The sequence below is a fragment of the Anser brachyrhynchus genome (assembly GCF_964034855.1).
Source record: "Anser brachyrhynchus genome assembly, contig: SCAFFOLD_648, whole genome shotgun sequence".
NCBI lineage: Eukaryota > Metazoa > Chordata > Aves > Anseriformes > Anatidae > Anser > Anser brachyrhynchus.
In genome coordinates this window covers 1-15,283 of record NW_027664097.1, presented here as the reverse complement: position 1 = coordinate 15,283, position 15,283 = coordinate 1, and the positions used below count along the sequence as shown (strand labels likewise).

Below are 15,283 nucleotides of genomic sequence, written 5' to 3'. Positions count from 1 at the left end.
CCACGTCCCCCCCATGTCCCTACACGTCCCCCTGTCCCCCCCATGTCCCCCCCGTGTCCCCAAATGTCCCTTCCTGTCCCCACGTGCCCCCATGTCCCCACGTGTCCCCGCGTCCCCGTGTCCCCCGTGTCCCCAAATGTCCCCATGTCCCCGTGTCCCTACACATCCCCATGTCCCCGTGTCCCTACATGTCCCCGTGTTCTGTGTCCCCGTGTCACCTACGTGTCCCCAAATGTCCCCTCCTGTCCCCACGTGTCCCCATGTCCCCAAATGTCCCCGTGTCCCTGCACGTCCCCGTGTCCCCCCCGTGTCCCCGTGTCCCCCCCATGTCCCCGTGTCCCCAAATGTCCCCTCCTGTCCCCATGTGCCCCTGTGTCCCCACGTGTCCCCATGTCCCCATGTCCCCACACATCCCCATGTCCCCCGTGTCCCCCCCATGTCCCCGTGTCCCCCCCACGTCCCCGTCCCCCCCCCGTGCCCCTGACCGTCCCCGCGCCCCCAGGGCTGCCGGTGCCGACCGCGGACGCCGACGGGGACCTGGTGGTGCCGCGGGCCGGGCGCCCCACCAAGGTGCCGGTGGCGCGCGTCCTCGCCTGACCCCCCCCGCGTGGGGGGGGGACAGGGGACGGGGGGGGACACCGGGCGCCCCCCACGCCCCCCCCCCCCCGCCCTTTGACCCCATTAAAGCCCTTGAACCCCGAGCCGGCTCCGTGGCGTCATGGGGACGGCGGGGACACGGCGGGGGGGGGGACGGTGGGGCAGGATGGGGACGGGGGCCCCACGCGGCGCTGGCACGGCCCCCCCCCGCCCCCCCCCCCCGCCCCACACTTCCTGCCCCACGGCGGCGCCCGCAGCTTCCTGGAGGGGGTGGGGGCCCCGCGCGGGACGGGGACACGGGGACACGGGGACACGGGGACGGCCCAGGTAAGGGGGGGCTGGGGGGAGATGGGGGGGCAGGGGGGGGCGTGGGGCGGGGGGTGGGGGGCAGGGGGTGGGGGGCAGGGGGGGTGGGGGGTATTTGGGTGCCCTGCTTGTGGGGCGCCCCATAGCGGGGTGCCCAGGTTGTGGGGCGATGGAGATGGGGGGCGGGGGGCAGATGTGGGGCAGGGGGGAGATGTGGGGCGGGGGGGAGATGTGGGGCAGGAGATGTGGGGTGGGGGGGAGATGTGGGGCAGGAGATGTGGGGCAGGGGGGTGGGGGGCAGGGGGGTGGGGGGTATTTGGGTGCCCCGCTTGTGGGGCGCCCCATAGCGGGGTGCCCAGGTTGTGGGGCGATGGGGCGATGGAGATGGGGGGGGCGATGGAGATGTGGGGCGGGGGGACCTCGATGTGGGGCAGGAGATGGGGGGCAGGGGGGAGATGGGGGGCAGGGGGACCCCAAAGTGGGGCAGGGGATGTGGGGCAGGGGGGGCGCCCTACTTGTGGGGCGCCCCATAGCGGGGTAGCCGGGGTGTGGGGCGATGGAGCTGGGGGGCAGGGGGGGACATGTGGGGCAGGGAGATGTGGGGCGGGGAGATGTGGGGCAGGGAGATGTGGGGCAGGGACCCCATTTTGGGGTGACGGAGCCAGTTTTGGGGCGCGGGGACCCGATTTTGGGGCCGCGGGGCCCGATTTTGGGGTGGGGGGACCCAATTTTGGGGTGGGGGGGCCCATTTTGGGGCTGCGTCCTCCACCCGTGGGGCGCCCCACTTGTGGGGCACGCCGCTTGTGGGGCAGAGGCGCCGTGGGGCAGCCAGGAGCCGGGCGAGACGGGGAGCGGGGCGGGGGGACCCCGTTTTGGGGTGAAAGGACCCCCTTTTGGGGCAGGGGCACCCCCTTTTGGGGTGGGGGGGGACCCCCTTTTGGGGTGCTGGGGCCCTCGAGCCCCCTACTTGTGGGGCAGCCCCACATCGGGGAGCCGTGGGGCAGCCGGAAGCGGAGGCCGCTGGGAGAACGTGGGGCGGGGGGGGGGGGGGGGGGAGCATTTTGGGGTGAAAGGACCCCATTTTGGGGCCGGGGGTGAAGTTATGGGGGGCAGGGGGCACAATTTGGGGGGCGGGGGGGGGCCCACTTGGGGGTCCAACGCCGCCACTTATGGGGCAGCCCCGCGGTGGGGCGCTGGAGCCGGGGGGCAGCCGGAAGTTGGGGGGCTGAGGGGAGAGTGGGGGGCGGGGGGGGGGCACTTATGGGGCGCCGCGACACCTCCGCCCCACACTTATGGGGCGCCCCACATTTTGGGGGCAGGAGTCCCCATTTTGGGGTGGGGGGGGCACTTATGGGGCGCCGCGACACCTCCGCCCCACACTTATGGGGCAGGAGACCCCATTTTGGGGTAGGGGGGGCACTTATGGGGCGCCGCGACACCTCTGCCCCACACTTATGGGGCGCCCCACATTTTGGGGACAGAAGACCCCATTTTGGGGTGGGGGGGGAATTATGGGGCACCTCGACACCTCCGCCCCACACTTATGGGGCACCTCGACACCTCTGCCCCACACTTATGGGGCACCCAACGCTTTGGGGGCAGGAGACCCCATTTTGGGGTGGGGGGGGCACTTATGGGGCGCCGCGACACCTCTGCCCCACACTTATGGGGCGCCCCATGCTTTGGGGGCAGAAGACCCCATTTTGGGGTGGGGGGGGGCACTTATGGGGCGCTGTGACTCCTCTGCCCCACACTTATGGGGCGCCCCACACTTATGGGGCAGGAGCCCCCATTTTGGGGTGTGGGGGGGGGCACTTATGGGGCACCGGGGCACCTCCGCCCCACACTTATGGGGCAGGAGCCCCCATTTTGGGGTGGGGGGGGCACTTATGGGGCACCGCGATGCCTCCGCCCCACACTTATGGGGCAGGAGCCCCCATTTTGGGGTGGGGGGGGCACTTATGGGGCGCCGCGACACCTCTGCCCCACACTTATGGGGCGCCCCACATTTTGGGGACAGAAGACCCCATTTTGGGGTGGGGGGGGAATTATGGGGCACCTCGACACCTCCGCCCCACACTTATGGGGCACCACGACACCTCTGCCCCACACTTATGGGGCGCCCCATGCTTTGGGGGCAGAAGACCCCATTTTGGGGTGGGGGGGGGCACTTATGGGGCGCTGTGACACCTCCGCCCCACACTTATGGGGCGCCCCATGCTTTGGGGGCAGAAGACCCCATTTTGGGGTGGGGGGGGCACTTATGGGGCGCTGTGACACCTCCGCCCCACACTTATGGGGCGCCCCACACTTATGGGGCAGGAGCCCCAATTTTGGGGTGTGGGGGGGGCACTTATGGGGCACCGGGGCACCTCTGCCCCACACTTATGGGGCAGGAGCCCCCATTTTGGGGTGGGGGGGCACTTATGGGGCACCGGGGCACCTCTGCCCCACACTTATGGGGTACCACGACGCCTCCGCCCCACACTTATGGGGCAGGAGCCCCCATTTTGGGGTGGGGGGGGCACTTATGGGGCACCTCGACACCTCCGCCCCACACTTATGGGGCAGGAGCCCCCATTTTGGGGTGGGGGGGCACTTATGGGGCGCTGCGACTCCTCCACCCCACACTTATGGGGCAGGAGCCCCCATTTTGGGGTGGGGGGGCACTTATGGGGCGCTGTGACTCCTCTGCCCCACACTTATGGGGCACCGTGACGCTTCTGCCCCACACTTGTGGGGCAGGAGCCCCCATTTTGGGGTGGGGGGGGCACTTATGGGGCACCTCGACACCTCCGCCCCACACTTATGGGGCAGGAGTCCCCATTTTGGGGTGGGGGGGCACTTATGGGGCACCGGGGGCACCTCCGCCCCACACTTATGGGGCGCCCCACACTTATGGGGCAGGAGCCCCAATTTTGGGGTGTGGGGGGGGGCACTTATGGGGCACCGGGGCACCTCTGCCCCACACTTATGGGGCGCCGCGACTCCTCTGCCCCACACTTATGGGGCAGGAGCCCCCATTTTGGGGGCAGGAGTCCCCATTTTGGGGTTGGGGGGGGCACTTATGGGGCGCTGCAACTCCTCCGCCCCACACTTATGGGGCAGGAGCCCCCATTTTGGGGTGGGGGGGGGGGGGCACTTATGAGGCACCTCGACACCTCCGCCCCACACTTATGGGGCAGGAGCCCCCATTTGGGGTGGGGGGGTCACTTATGGGGCACCTCGACACCTCTGCCCCACACTTATGGGGCAGAAGACCCCATTTTGGGGTGGGGGGGGCACTTATGGGGCACCTCGACACCTCCGCCCCACACTTATGGGGCAGGAGCCCCCATTTTGGGGTGGGGGGGGCACTTATGGGGTACCACGACGCCTCCGCCCCACACTTGTGGGTCCCCGCAGGCCCCATGGAGGCGCCCTGCCCCCCCGGCGCGCTGTGGGGCCTGGCCCTGCTGCCCCCCGCCCTGCTGCTGGCCGCCCTCTGCGCCCGCTGCCGCCGCCGTGAGTGGGGACCGGGACCGGGGGGGGGCTGTGGGGACCCCCAGGGGACGTTGGGGACCCCCGGGGGACGTTGGGGACCCCCCCCGGGGGCAGTTTGGGGGTGTCCCCCTCACCCCCCCGTTGTTGTCCCCCCCCCCCCCAGGTCACAACGCGCAGATCGACGACGAGTGCAAGTGAGCGGGGGGGGGGCGTTGGGGGCACGGGGGGGGGCGTTGGGGGCACGGGGGGGGACGTGGGGACACTGGGGGGGGGGTACTGGGGAAACTGGGGGGGGACGTGGGGACACTGGGGGGGGCGTTGGGGACACTGGGGGGGGACGTGGGGACACTGGGGGGGGACGTGGGGACATTGGGGGGGCGTTGGGGACATTGGGGGGGGGATGTGGGGACACTGGGGGGGGCGTTGGGGACACTGGGGGGGGCGTTGGGGACACTGGGGGGGGGATGTGGGGACATTGGGGGGGGGATGTGGGGACATTGGGGGGGGGGACGTGGGGACATTGGGGGGGCGTTGGGGACATTGGGGGGGGACGTGGGGACATTGGGGGGGGCGTTGGGGACACTGGGAGGGCGTTGGGGACACTGGGAGGGCGTTGGGGACACTGGGGGGGGACGTGGGGACACTGGGGGGGCCGTGGGGGGCGCTGACCTCTGCCCCCCCCCCCCCCAGGCCCCCCCAGCCCGTGCCCAGCAGCAGTTTCGTGGTGATCGCCCCCTTCCGATGTGAGTGGCCCCGGCCCCACGGCGGCCCCGGCCCCACAGCGTCCCTGTCCCTGTCCCCGGCCCCACAGCGTCCCCAGCCCCACGGCGTCCCCGGCCCATAGTGTCCTGGCCCATAGCATCCTTGTCCCTGCCCTCAGTCCCATGGCGTCCCTGGCCCCATAGCACCCCCAGCCCCACAGCGTCCCTGTCCCTGTCCCCAGCCCCACGGTGTCCCCAGCCCCACAGCGTCCTTGGCCCTGGCCCCACAGCGTCCTTGTCCCTGTCCCCAGCCCCATAGCGTCCTGGCCCCACAGCGTCCTTGTCCCTGTCCCCAGCCCCATAGCGTCCCTGGCCCCACAGCGTCCTTGTCCCTGTCCTGAGCCTCACAGCGTCCCCAGCCCCATAGCGTCCCCGGCCCCATAGCATCCTTGGCCCCATAGCATCCTTGGCCCTGTCCCAGCCCCACAGCGTCCTGGCCCCATAGCATCCTTGTCCTCGTCCCCGGCCCCCATAGCATCCTTTTCCCTGGCCCCACAGCGTCCCCAGCCCCATAGCGTCCTGGCCCCATAGCGTCCTTGTCCTCAGCCCCACAGCGTCCCTGGCCCCATAGCGTCCCTGGCCCTGTCCCCGGCCCCATAGCGTCCTTGTCCCTGTCCTGAGCCCCACAGCGTCCCCGGCCCCACAGCGTCCTGGCCCCATAGCGTCCCCGGCCCTCATAGCATCCTGGCCCCATAGCGTCCCTGTCCCTGTCCCCAGCCCCACAGCGTCCCCAGCCCCACAGCGTCTTTGGCCCTGTCCCCAGCCCCACAGCGTCCCTGGCCCTGTCCCCGGCCCCATAGCGTCCCCAGCCCCATGGTGTCCCCAGCCCCATAGCATCCCGGCCCCATAGCATCCTGGCCCCATAGCGTCCCTGTCCCTGTCCCCGGCCCCACAGTGTCCCTGTCCCCATTCCCATCCCTATTCCTGCCCCCAGCCCCACGGATCCCCAGGCCCCGCCCCCTTCCCCCAGCCCCGCCCCCTTTCCCCAGGCCCCGCCCCCTTCCCCAGGCCCCGCCCCCTTCCCCAGGCCCCGCCCCCTTCCCCAGGCCCCGCCCCCTTCCCAATGCCCCACCCCTTCCCCAGGCCCCGCCCATTCCCCAGGCCCCGCCCCCTTCCCAATGCCCCGCCCCTTCCCCAGGCCCCGCCCCTTCCCCAGGCCCCGCCCCTTCCCCAGGCCCCGCCCCCTTTCCCCAGGCCCCGCCCCCTTCCCCAGGCCCCGCCCCTTCCCCCAGGCCCCGCCCCCTTTCCCCAGGCCCCGCCCCTTCCCCAGGCCCCGCCCCCTTCCCCAGGCCCCGCCCACCCCTGTCTCCGCCCCCAGGCTCCTCCCACGCGCCCCCCCAGCAGCGCCCGCCCGCGGTGGAGCCACACCTGCCCCTGCCGTGGGTGACACCGGGGGGGGCACTGGGAACACTGGGATGGGGGGGGGGACACTGGGGGGGGGCACTGGGATGGGGGGGGGACACTGGGGAGGGGACACTGGGAACACTGGGATGGGGGGGGGACACTGGGGGGGGACACTGGGATGGGGGGGGGACATTGGGGGGGGGACACTGGGAACACTGGGATGGGGGGGGACACTGGGGGGGGGACACTGGGAACACTGGGATGGGGGGGACAATGGGGACAATGGGGGGGGACACTGGGATGGGGACACTGGGGGGGGAACTGGGATGGGGGGGGACACTGGGGTGGGGATATTGGGGATGGGGTGGGGACATTGGGGTTGGGGACAATGGGGGGGGACACTGGGGGGGACACTGGGAACACTGGGATGGGGTGGGGACATCGGGGACACGGGGGGGGACGTTGGGGACGTTGGGTTTGGGGACGCTGGGATGGGGACACTGGGGGGGGGGACTGGGATGGGGGGGACACTGGGGTGGGGATACTGGGAATGGGGTGGGGACAGCGGGGAGGGGACATCGGGGACAACGGGGTGGAGACGCTGGGGACAGGGAGGGGACACCGGGCGGGGGCCAGGTTGTGCCGGGGGCCAAGCGCGTGGCCGTGGCCCGGCCCCCCCCCTTCCCCCCCCCAGGTCCCCGCAGCCCCCCCAGCAGCGCCGCGTCTCCGCCGCCCGCCCCGAGCCGGACCGGGGTGAGTGGGGGCACGGGGACGGGGACAAGGCCACCGCCGGGGACGGTGACACCACCGGTGACGGTGACACCGCCGGTAATGGTGACACTGCCGGTGACGGTGACACCGCCGGTAACGGTGACACCACCGGGGACGGTGACACCACCGGTGACGGTGACACCGCCGGTAACGGTGACACCGCCGGTAACGGTGACACCACCGGGGACGGTGACACCGCCGGTAATGGTGACACCGGCGGTAACGGTGACACCGGCGGTAATGGTGACACCGGTGGTAACGGTGACACCGGCGGTGACGGTGACACCACCGGTAACGGTGACACTGCCGGTAATGGTGACGCCACCGGTAACGGTGACACTGCCGGTGACGGTGACACCGCCGGTGATGGTGACACTGCCGGTGACGGTGACACCGCTGGTGACGGTGACACCGCCGGTAATGGTGACACCGGTGGTAACGGTGACACCGCCGGTAACGGTGACACCGCCGGTAATGGTGACACTGCCGGTAACGGTGACACCGCCGGTGACGGTGACACCACCGGTAACGGTGACACCGGCAGTGACGGTGACACTGCCGGTGACGGTGACGCCGCCGGTAACGGTGACACCACCGGGGACGGTGACACCGCCGGTGACAGTGACGCCACTGGTGACGGTGACACCGCCGGGGACGGTGACACCACCAGTAACGGTGACACTGCCGGTGACGGTGACACTGCTGGTGACGGTGACACCGCCGGTGACAGTGACGCCGCCCCTCGTCCCCGCAGCCCCCACGCCCCCCGCGCCAGATGACGATTACAGCAACGAGCTCTACGCCACCGGCTACGTGTGCGTGCCCCCCCCGTCCCCCCCCCGCCCCGTGTCCCCCCCGTGTCCCCCCCGTCCCCGTGTCACCCCCCGTCCCCTGTCCCCGCAGCGAGGTGCTCCCGGACCCCCAGGAGGAGGCGCGGGGCGGCTCCCCCCAGGGCAGGGACAGCGACTCGGCGGGTGAGCGGCCACCGATGGCCCCGTGTCCCCCGTCCCGGCCCCGTGTCCCCTGAGATGTCCCCATCGTGTCCCCTGTCCTGTCCCCATGTCCCACCCCCGTGTCCCCGTGTCCCCATACCGTCCCCGTCCCATCCCCGTGTCCCTTGAGGTGTCCCCACCGTGTCCCCTGTCCCGTCCCCATGTCCCGCCCCCATGTCCCCGTGTCCCCTGAGGTGTCCCCTGTCCTGTCCCCACGTCCCCTATCCTGTCCCCGTGTCCCGTCCCCGTGTCCCCCGTCCCGTCCCCGTGTCCCTTGAGGTGTCCCCGTCCCGTCCCCATGTCCCCACCCTGTCCCCTTGTCCCATCCCCGTGTCACCTGAGGTGTCCCCGTCCCCTCCCCGTGTCCCCTGTCCCGTCCCCATGTCCCTTGAGGTGTTCCTTGTCCTGTCCCCATGTCCCCATCCTGTCCCCATCCTGTCCCCACGTCCCCTGTCCTGTCCCTGTGTCCCATCCCCATGTCCCCTGAGGTGTCCCCGTCCCCTCCCCGTGTCCCTTGTCCTGTCCCCCTGTCCCATCCCCGTGTCCTTTGCAGTGTCCCCACCCTGTCCCCGTGTCCCCTGTCCTGTCCCCGTGTCCCGCCCCCGTGTCCCCGTGTCCCCATCCTGTCCCCATCCCATCCCCATGTCCCTTGAGGTGTCCCTTGTCCTGTCCCCATGTCCCCACCCCATCCCCATCCCATCCCCGTGTCCCTTGAGGTGTCCCCATCGTGTCCCCGTGTCCCCCGTCCCATCCCCGTGTCCCCTGAGGTGTCCCCTGTCCTGTCCCCACGTCCCCTGTCCTGTCCCCGTGTCCCCATCCTGTCCCCATCCCATCCCCGTGTCCCTTGAGGTGTCCCCATCCCGTCCCCGTGTCCCCCCGTCCTGTCCCCGTGTCCCATCCCCGTGTCCCCTGAGGTGTCCCCATCGTGTCCCCGTGTCCCCCGTCCCATCCCCAAGTCCCCTGAGGTGTCCCTTGTCCTGTCCCCATGTCCCCATCCTGTCCCCATCCCATCCCCGTGTCCCCATCCTGTCCCCATCCCATCCCCGTGTCCCCATCCTGTCCCCATCCCATCCCTGTGTCCCCTGTCCTGTCCCCGTGTCCCCATCGTGTCCCCGTGTCCCGTCCCCGTGTCCCCTGTCCCATCCCCATGTCCCCTGAGGTGTCCCCGTGTCCCGTCCCCATGTCCCCACCCCATCCCCATCCCATCCCCGTGTCCCTTGAGGTGTCCCCATCGTGTCCCCGTGTCCCCCGTCCCGTCCCCATGTCCCCTGAGGTGTCCCCTGTCCTGTCCCCACGTCCCCTGTCCCATCCCTGTGTCCCTTACCCTGTCCCCATCCCATCCCCGTGTCCCTTGAGGTGTCCCCATCCCGTCCCCATGTCCCCACCCCGTCCCCGTGTCCCATCCCTGTGTCCCCTGAGGTGTCCCCGTCCCCTCCCCGTGTCCCTTGAAGTGTCCCCATCCCACCCCTGTGTCCCTTACCCTGTCCCCATCCCACCCCCATGTGCCCCCATCCCGTCCCCGTGTCCCTTGAGGTGTCCCCACCGTGTCCCCTGTCCCGTCCCCATGTCCCGCCCCCATGTCCCCGTGTCCCCTGAGGTGTCCCCTGTCCTGTCCCCACGTCCCCTATCCTGTCCCCGTGTCCCGTCCCCGTGTCCCCCGTCCCGTCCCCGTGTCCCTTGAGGTGTCCCCGTCCCGTCCCCATGTCCCCACCCTGTCCCCTTGTCCCATCCCCGTGTCACCTGAGGTGTCCCCGTCCCCTCCCCGTGTCCCCTGTCCCGTCCCCATGTCCCTTGAGGTGTTCCTTGTCCTGTCCCCATGTCCCCATCCTGTCCCCATCCTGTCCCCACGTCCCCTGTCCTGTCCCTGTGTCCCATCCCCATGTCCCCTGAGGTGTCCCCGTCCCCTCCCCGTGTCCCTTGTCCTGTCCCCCTGTCCCATCCCCGTGTCCTTTGCAGTGTCCCCACCCTGTCCCCGTGTCCCCTGTCCTGTCCCCGTGTCCCGCCCCCGTGTCCCCGTGTCCCCATCCTGTCCCCATCCCATCCCCATGTCCCTTGAGGTGTCCCTTGTCCTGTCCCCATGTCCCCACCCCATCCCCATCCCATCCCCGTGTCCCTTGAGGTGTCCCCATCGTGTCCCCGTGTCCCCCGTCCCATCCCCGTGTCCCCTGAGGTGTCCCCTGTCCTGTCCCCACGTCCCCTGTCCTGTCCCCGTGTCCCCATCCTGTCCCCATCCCATCCCCGTGTCCCTTGAGGTGTCCCCATCCCGTCCCCGTGTCCCCCCGTCCTGTCCCCGTGTCCCATCCCCGTGTCCCCTGAGGTGTCCCCATCGTGTCCCCGTGTCCCCCGTCCCATCCCCAAGTCCCCTGAGGTGTCCCTTGTCCTGTCCCCATGTCCCCATCCTGTCCCCATCCCATCCCCGTGTCCCCATCCTGTCCCCATCCCATCCCCGTGTCCCCATCCTGTCCCCATCCCATCCCTGTGTCCCCTGTCCTGTCCCCGTGTCCCCATCGTGTCCCCGTGTCCCGTCCCCGTGTCCCCTGTCCCATCCCCATGTCCCCTGAGGTGTCCCCGTGTCCCGTCCCCATGTCCCCACCCCATCCCCATCCCATCCCCGTGTCCCTTGAGGTGTCCCCATCGTGTCCCCGTGTCCCCCGTCCCGTCCCCATGTCCCCTGAGGTGTCCCCTGTCCTGTCCCCACGTCCCCTGTCCCATCCCTGTGTCCCTTACCCTGTCCCCATCCCATCCCCGTGTCCCTTGAGGTGTCCCCATCCCGTCCCCATGTCCCCACCCCGTCCCCGTGTCCCATCCCTGTGTCCCCTGAGGTGTCCCCGTCCCCTCCCCGTGTCCCTTGAAGTGTCCCCATCCCACCCCTGTGTCCCTTACCCAGTCCCCATCCCACCCCCATGTGCCCCCATCCCGTCCCCGTGTCCCTTGAGGTGTCCCCATCCTGTCCCCATGTCCCCACCCTGTCCCCTCTCCCATTCCCGTGTCCCCTGAGGTGTCCCCCCCCCATCCCCACATCCCTTGTCCTGTCCCGGTCCCCTCCCCGTGTCCCCTGTCCTGTCCCCGTCCCCTCCCCGTGTCCCCTGAGGTGTCCCCCCCCCGTCCCCCATCCCCTGTCCCCCCCTGTCCCCTCCCTGACCCCGCCGCCCCCCCGCTGCCCCCTGTCCCCCCGCAGCGAGGCAGGGCGAGGAGTACGAGAACGTCCCCGACGGCTCCCGGCGCTCCCTGGGTGAGTGCCTGCCCCATAGCCTGCCCCATGGCTGCCCCATAGCCCTGCCCCATGGCTGCCCCATAGCCTGCCCCACAGCCTGCCCCATGGCTGCCCCATAGCCTGCCCCATGGCTGCCCCATAGCTGCCCCATGGCTGCCCCATAGCCTGCCCCATGGCTGCCCCATAACTGCCCCATGGCTGCCCCATGGCTGCCCCATGGCTGCCCCATAGCTGCCCCATGGCTGCCCCATAGCCTGCCCCATGGCTGCCCCATAACTGCCCCATGGCTGCCCCATAGCCTGCCCCACAGCCTGCCCCATGGCTGCCCCATAGCCTGCCCCATGGCTGCCCCATAGCTGCCCCATGGCTGCCCCATAGCCTGCCCCATGGCTGCCCCATAGCCCTGCCCCATAGCCCTGCCCCACAGCCCTGCCCCATAGCCTGCCCCATAGAGCTGCCCCATGGCTGCCCCATAGCCTGCCCCATAGCCTGCCCCATGGCTGCCCCATAGCCCTGCCCCATAGCCCTGCCCCACAGCCCTGCCCCATGGAGCTGCCCCACAGCCCTGCCCCATAACTTCACCCCATAGCCCTGCCCCATAGCCTGCCCCATAGCCTGCCCCATAGCCCTGCCCCACAGCCCTGCCCCATAGCCCTGCCCCATAGCCTGCCCCATAGCCCTGCCCCATAGCCCTGCCCCATAGAGCTGCCCCATAGCCCTGCCCCATAGCCCTGCCCCATAGCCCTGCCCCATAGCCTGCCCCATAGAGCTGCCCCACAGCCCTGCCCCATAACTTCACCCCATAGCCCTGCCCCATAGCCTGCCCCATAGCCTGCCCCACAGCCCTGCCCCATAGCCCTGCCCCATAGAGCTGCCCCACAGCCCTGCCCCACAGCCTGCCCCATAGCCCTGCCCCATAGAGCTGCCCCATGGCCCTGCCCCATAACCTCACCCCATAGCCCTGCCCCATAGCCCTGCCCCATAACCTCACCCCATAGCCCTGCCCCATAGCCTGCCCCATAGCCCTGCCCCACAGCCCTGCCCCATAGCCCTGCCCCACAGCCTGCCCCATAGCCCTGCCCCACAACCTCACCCCACAGCCCTGCCCCACAGCCCTGCCCCACGGCCCTGCCCCACAGCCCTGCCCCACAGCCCTGCCCCACAGACCTGCCCCATAGCCCTGCCCCATAGCCCTGCCCCATAACCTCACCCCACAGCCCCACCCCATAGCCCTGCCCCATAGCCCTACCCCATAACCTCACCCCACAGCCTGCCCCATAGCCTGCCCCACAGCCCTGCCCCATAACCTCACCCCACAGCCCCACCCCACAGCCCTACCCCACAGCCCTGCCCCATAGAGCTGCCCCATAGCCCAGCCCCATAACCTCACCCCATAGCCCTGCCCCACATCCCTGCCCCATAACCTCACCCCATAGCCCTGCCCCACAACCTCACCCCACAGCCCTGCCCCATAACCTCACCCCAGAGCCCTGCCCCATAGCCCTGCCCCACAGCCCTGCCCCATAGCCCTGCCCCATAACCTCACCCCATAGCCCTGCCCCACAGCCCTGCCCCACGGCCCTGCCCCATAACCTCACCCCATAGCCCTGCCCCACAGCCCTGCCCCACAGCCCTGCCCCATAGCCTCACCCCATAGCCCTGCCCCATAGCCCTGCCCCATAGCCTGCCCCATAGCCTGCCCCATAGCCCTGCCCCATAGCCCTGCCCCATAGCCTGCCCCATAGCCTGCCCCATGGCTGCCCCACAGCCCTGCCCCATAGAGCTGCCCCACAGCCCTGCCCCACAGCCACACCCCATAGCCCTGCCCCACAGCCCTGCCCCATAACCTCACCCCATAGCCCTGCCCCATAGCCCTGCCCCATAGCCTGCCCCATAGCCTGCCCCATAGCCCTGCCCCATAGCCCTGCCCCATAGCCCTGCCCCATAGCCCTGCCCCATAACCTCACCCCATAGCCCTGCCCCACAGCCCTGCCCCACAGCCCTGCCCCATAGCCTCACCCCATAGCCCTGCCCCATAGCCCTGCCCCATAGCCTGCCCCACAGCCCCCACCCCATAGCCCTGCCCCATAGCCCTGCCCCATAACCTCACCCCACAGCCCTGCCCCATAGAGCTGCCCCATAGCCCTGCCCCATAACCTCACCCCACAGCCCTGCCCCATAGCCCTGCCCCACGGCCCTGCCCCCTAACCTCACCCCCTAACCCTGCCCCCCAACCCGCACCCCCGTAACCCCCCCGGCGCCCGCAGCCGACAGCCTGGAGTACATCAACGTCCCCGCGGCCGGATCCAGCCCTGCCTCCCGCTACGGTGGGTGCCGGCGGCCCCAACGGCCCCAAACGGCCCCAAACGGCCCCAAACGGCCCCAAACGGCCCCAAACGGCCCCCGTGGTGACCCCCCCCCGGTGACCCCCCCCCCCCCCCCCCCCCCGTCTCGTCCCTGTCCCCGCAGCCAGCGACCGCGAGAGCGAGGGGGACGGCCCCGACTACGAGAACGTGGCCAGGTGACCCCCAAACTGCCCCCTTTTGCCCCAAAACCTCGCCCCCAAGCCCTCCTTTCTGCCCCCAAGCCCTCCTTTCTGCCCCAAATCCGCCCTTTCTGCCCCAAATCCGCTCTTTCTGCCCCAAATCCGCCCTTTCTGCCCCCCAAATCCGCCTCTTTCTGCCCCAAATCCGCCCTTTCTGCCCCCAAATCCACTCTTTCTGCCCCCAAATCCGCCCTTTCTGCCCCCAAATCCCTCCGCTCTTTCTGCCCCAAATCCGCCCTTTCTGCCCCCAAATCCACTCTTTCTGCCCCCAAATCCGCCCTTTCGCACCCCCAAATCCCCCCCTTTTCACCCCAAAGCCGCCCCCTTCCACCCCAAACCCCTTCCTTTTACCCCCAAACCTCTTCCTCTTACCCCCAAACCCCTCTTTCACCCCAAACCTGGCTCCGGCACCCCAAAACCCCTCCTTTTCACCCCAAATTTGACCCCGGCACCCCCAAAACCCCTCCTTTTCCACCCCAAATTTGGCCCGGGCACCCCAAAACCCTCCTTTTTTACCCCAAATCTGGCTCCGGCACCCCAAATCCCCTCCTTTTCACCCCAAATCTGGCTCCAGCACCCCAAAACCCCTCCTTTTCACCCCAAATTCAGCTCTGGCACCCCAAAACCCCTCCTTTTTTACCCCAAATCTCGCCCCTTTTCACCCCAAAAACCCCTCCTTTTCACCCCAAATTTAGCCCGGGCACCCCAAACCCCTCCTTTTTTACCCCAAACCTGGCTCCGGCAGCCCCCAAACCCCTCCTTTTCACCCCGAATTCATCCCTGGCACCCCCAAATCCATCCTTTTTTACCCCAAACCTGGCTACGGCACCCCAAATCCCCTCCTTTTCACCCCGAATTCATCCCTGGCACCCCCAAATCCATCCTTTTTTACCCCCAAATCTGGCTCTGGCACCCCAAACCCCTCCTTTTCACCCCAAATTTGGCCCTGGCACCCCCAAACCCCTCCTTTTTTACCCCAAATTTGGCCCCGGCACCCCCAAATCCCCCCCTTTTCACCCCAAAAACCGCCCCCATTCTCTCCCCCAGGACCTCCCCCCACCCTTAATTTATTCGCCCCCCCCCCCACGAGCACCTTGGTCTGACGCATCCTGAGAAGCAGCCGGGACCCCGTGGACCCCCCCGGGACCCCCCCGGACCCATGGACCCCCCCGGGACCCCCCCGGACCCCCCCGTGCCCCCCCCGCTGAATAAAGCCCTACCTGGAGACCTGAGACCTCAGCCCCATAACTGGGGGGGGGGCCCATAACTG

At 69.6% G+C, this 15,283-nt stretch overlaps 1 protein-coding gene across 2 annotated transcripts; it reads left to right on the top strand.

Moving 5' to 3' along the window:
* The first annotated feature begins 792 nt into the window (after window positions 1–792).
* LOC308186330 (uncharacterized protein) lies at window positions 793–15,211 on the top strand. 2 transcript variants are annotated; one of them, XM_080608486.1, is made up of 12 exons: window positions 793–924; window positions 4,309–4,407; window positions 4,550–4,580; window positions 5,077–5,129; window positions 6,466–6,526; window positions 7,186–7,244; window positions 8,017–8,077; window positions 8,166–8,236; window positions 11,433–11,486; window positions 13,736–13,795; window positions 13,938–13,989; window positions 15,061–15,211. In XM_080608486.1, the coding sequence occupies exons 2-12, from the start codon at window positions 4,314–4,316 to the stop codon at window positions 15,077–15,079; spliced, it is 615 nt and encodes a 204-aa protein (XP_080464612.1). In that variant the 5' UTR covers window positions 793–924; window positions 4,309–4,313; the 3' UTR covers window positions 15,080–15,211. The 2 variants fall into 2 exon arrangements, with proteins under 2 accessions (XP_080464612.1, XP_080464611.1); XM_080608485.1 differs by lacking the exon at window positions 793–924 and having other exon boundaries at window positions 4,179–4,407.
* The last annotated feature ends 72 nt before the right edge of the window (window positions 15,212–15,283 follow it).

Excerpts from the sequence above, each read along its gene's own strand:
- LOC308186330 (XM_080608485.1), top strand. The coding sequence starts at position 4,191 with ATGGGGCACCTCGACACCTCCGCCCCACACTTATGGGGCAGGAGCCCC. Across the intron at positions 6,527-7,185 it reads GAGCCACACCTGCCCCTGCC|GTCCCCGCAGCCCCCCCAGC; the intron begins GTGGGTGACACC and ends TCCCCCCCCCAG. Across the intron at positions 8,237-11,432 it reads CAGGGACAGCGACTCGGCGG|CGAGGCAGGGCGAGGAGTAC; the intron begins GTGAGCGGCCAC and ends GTCCCCCCGCAG.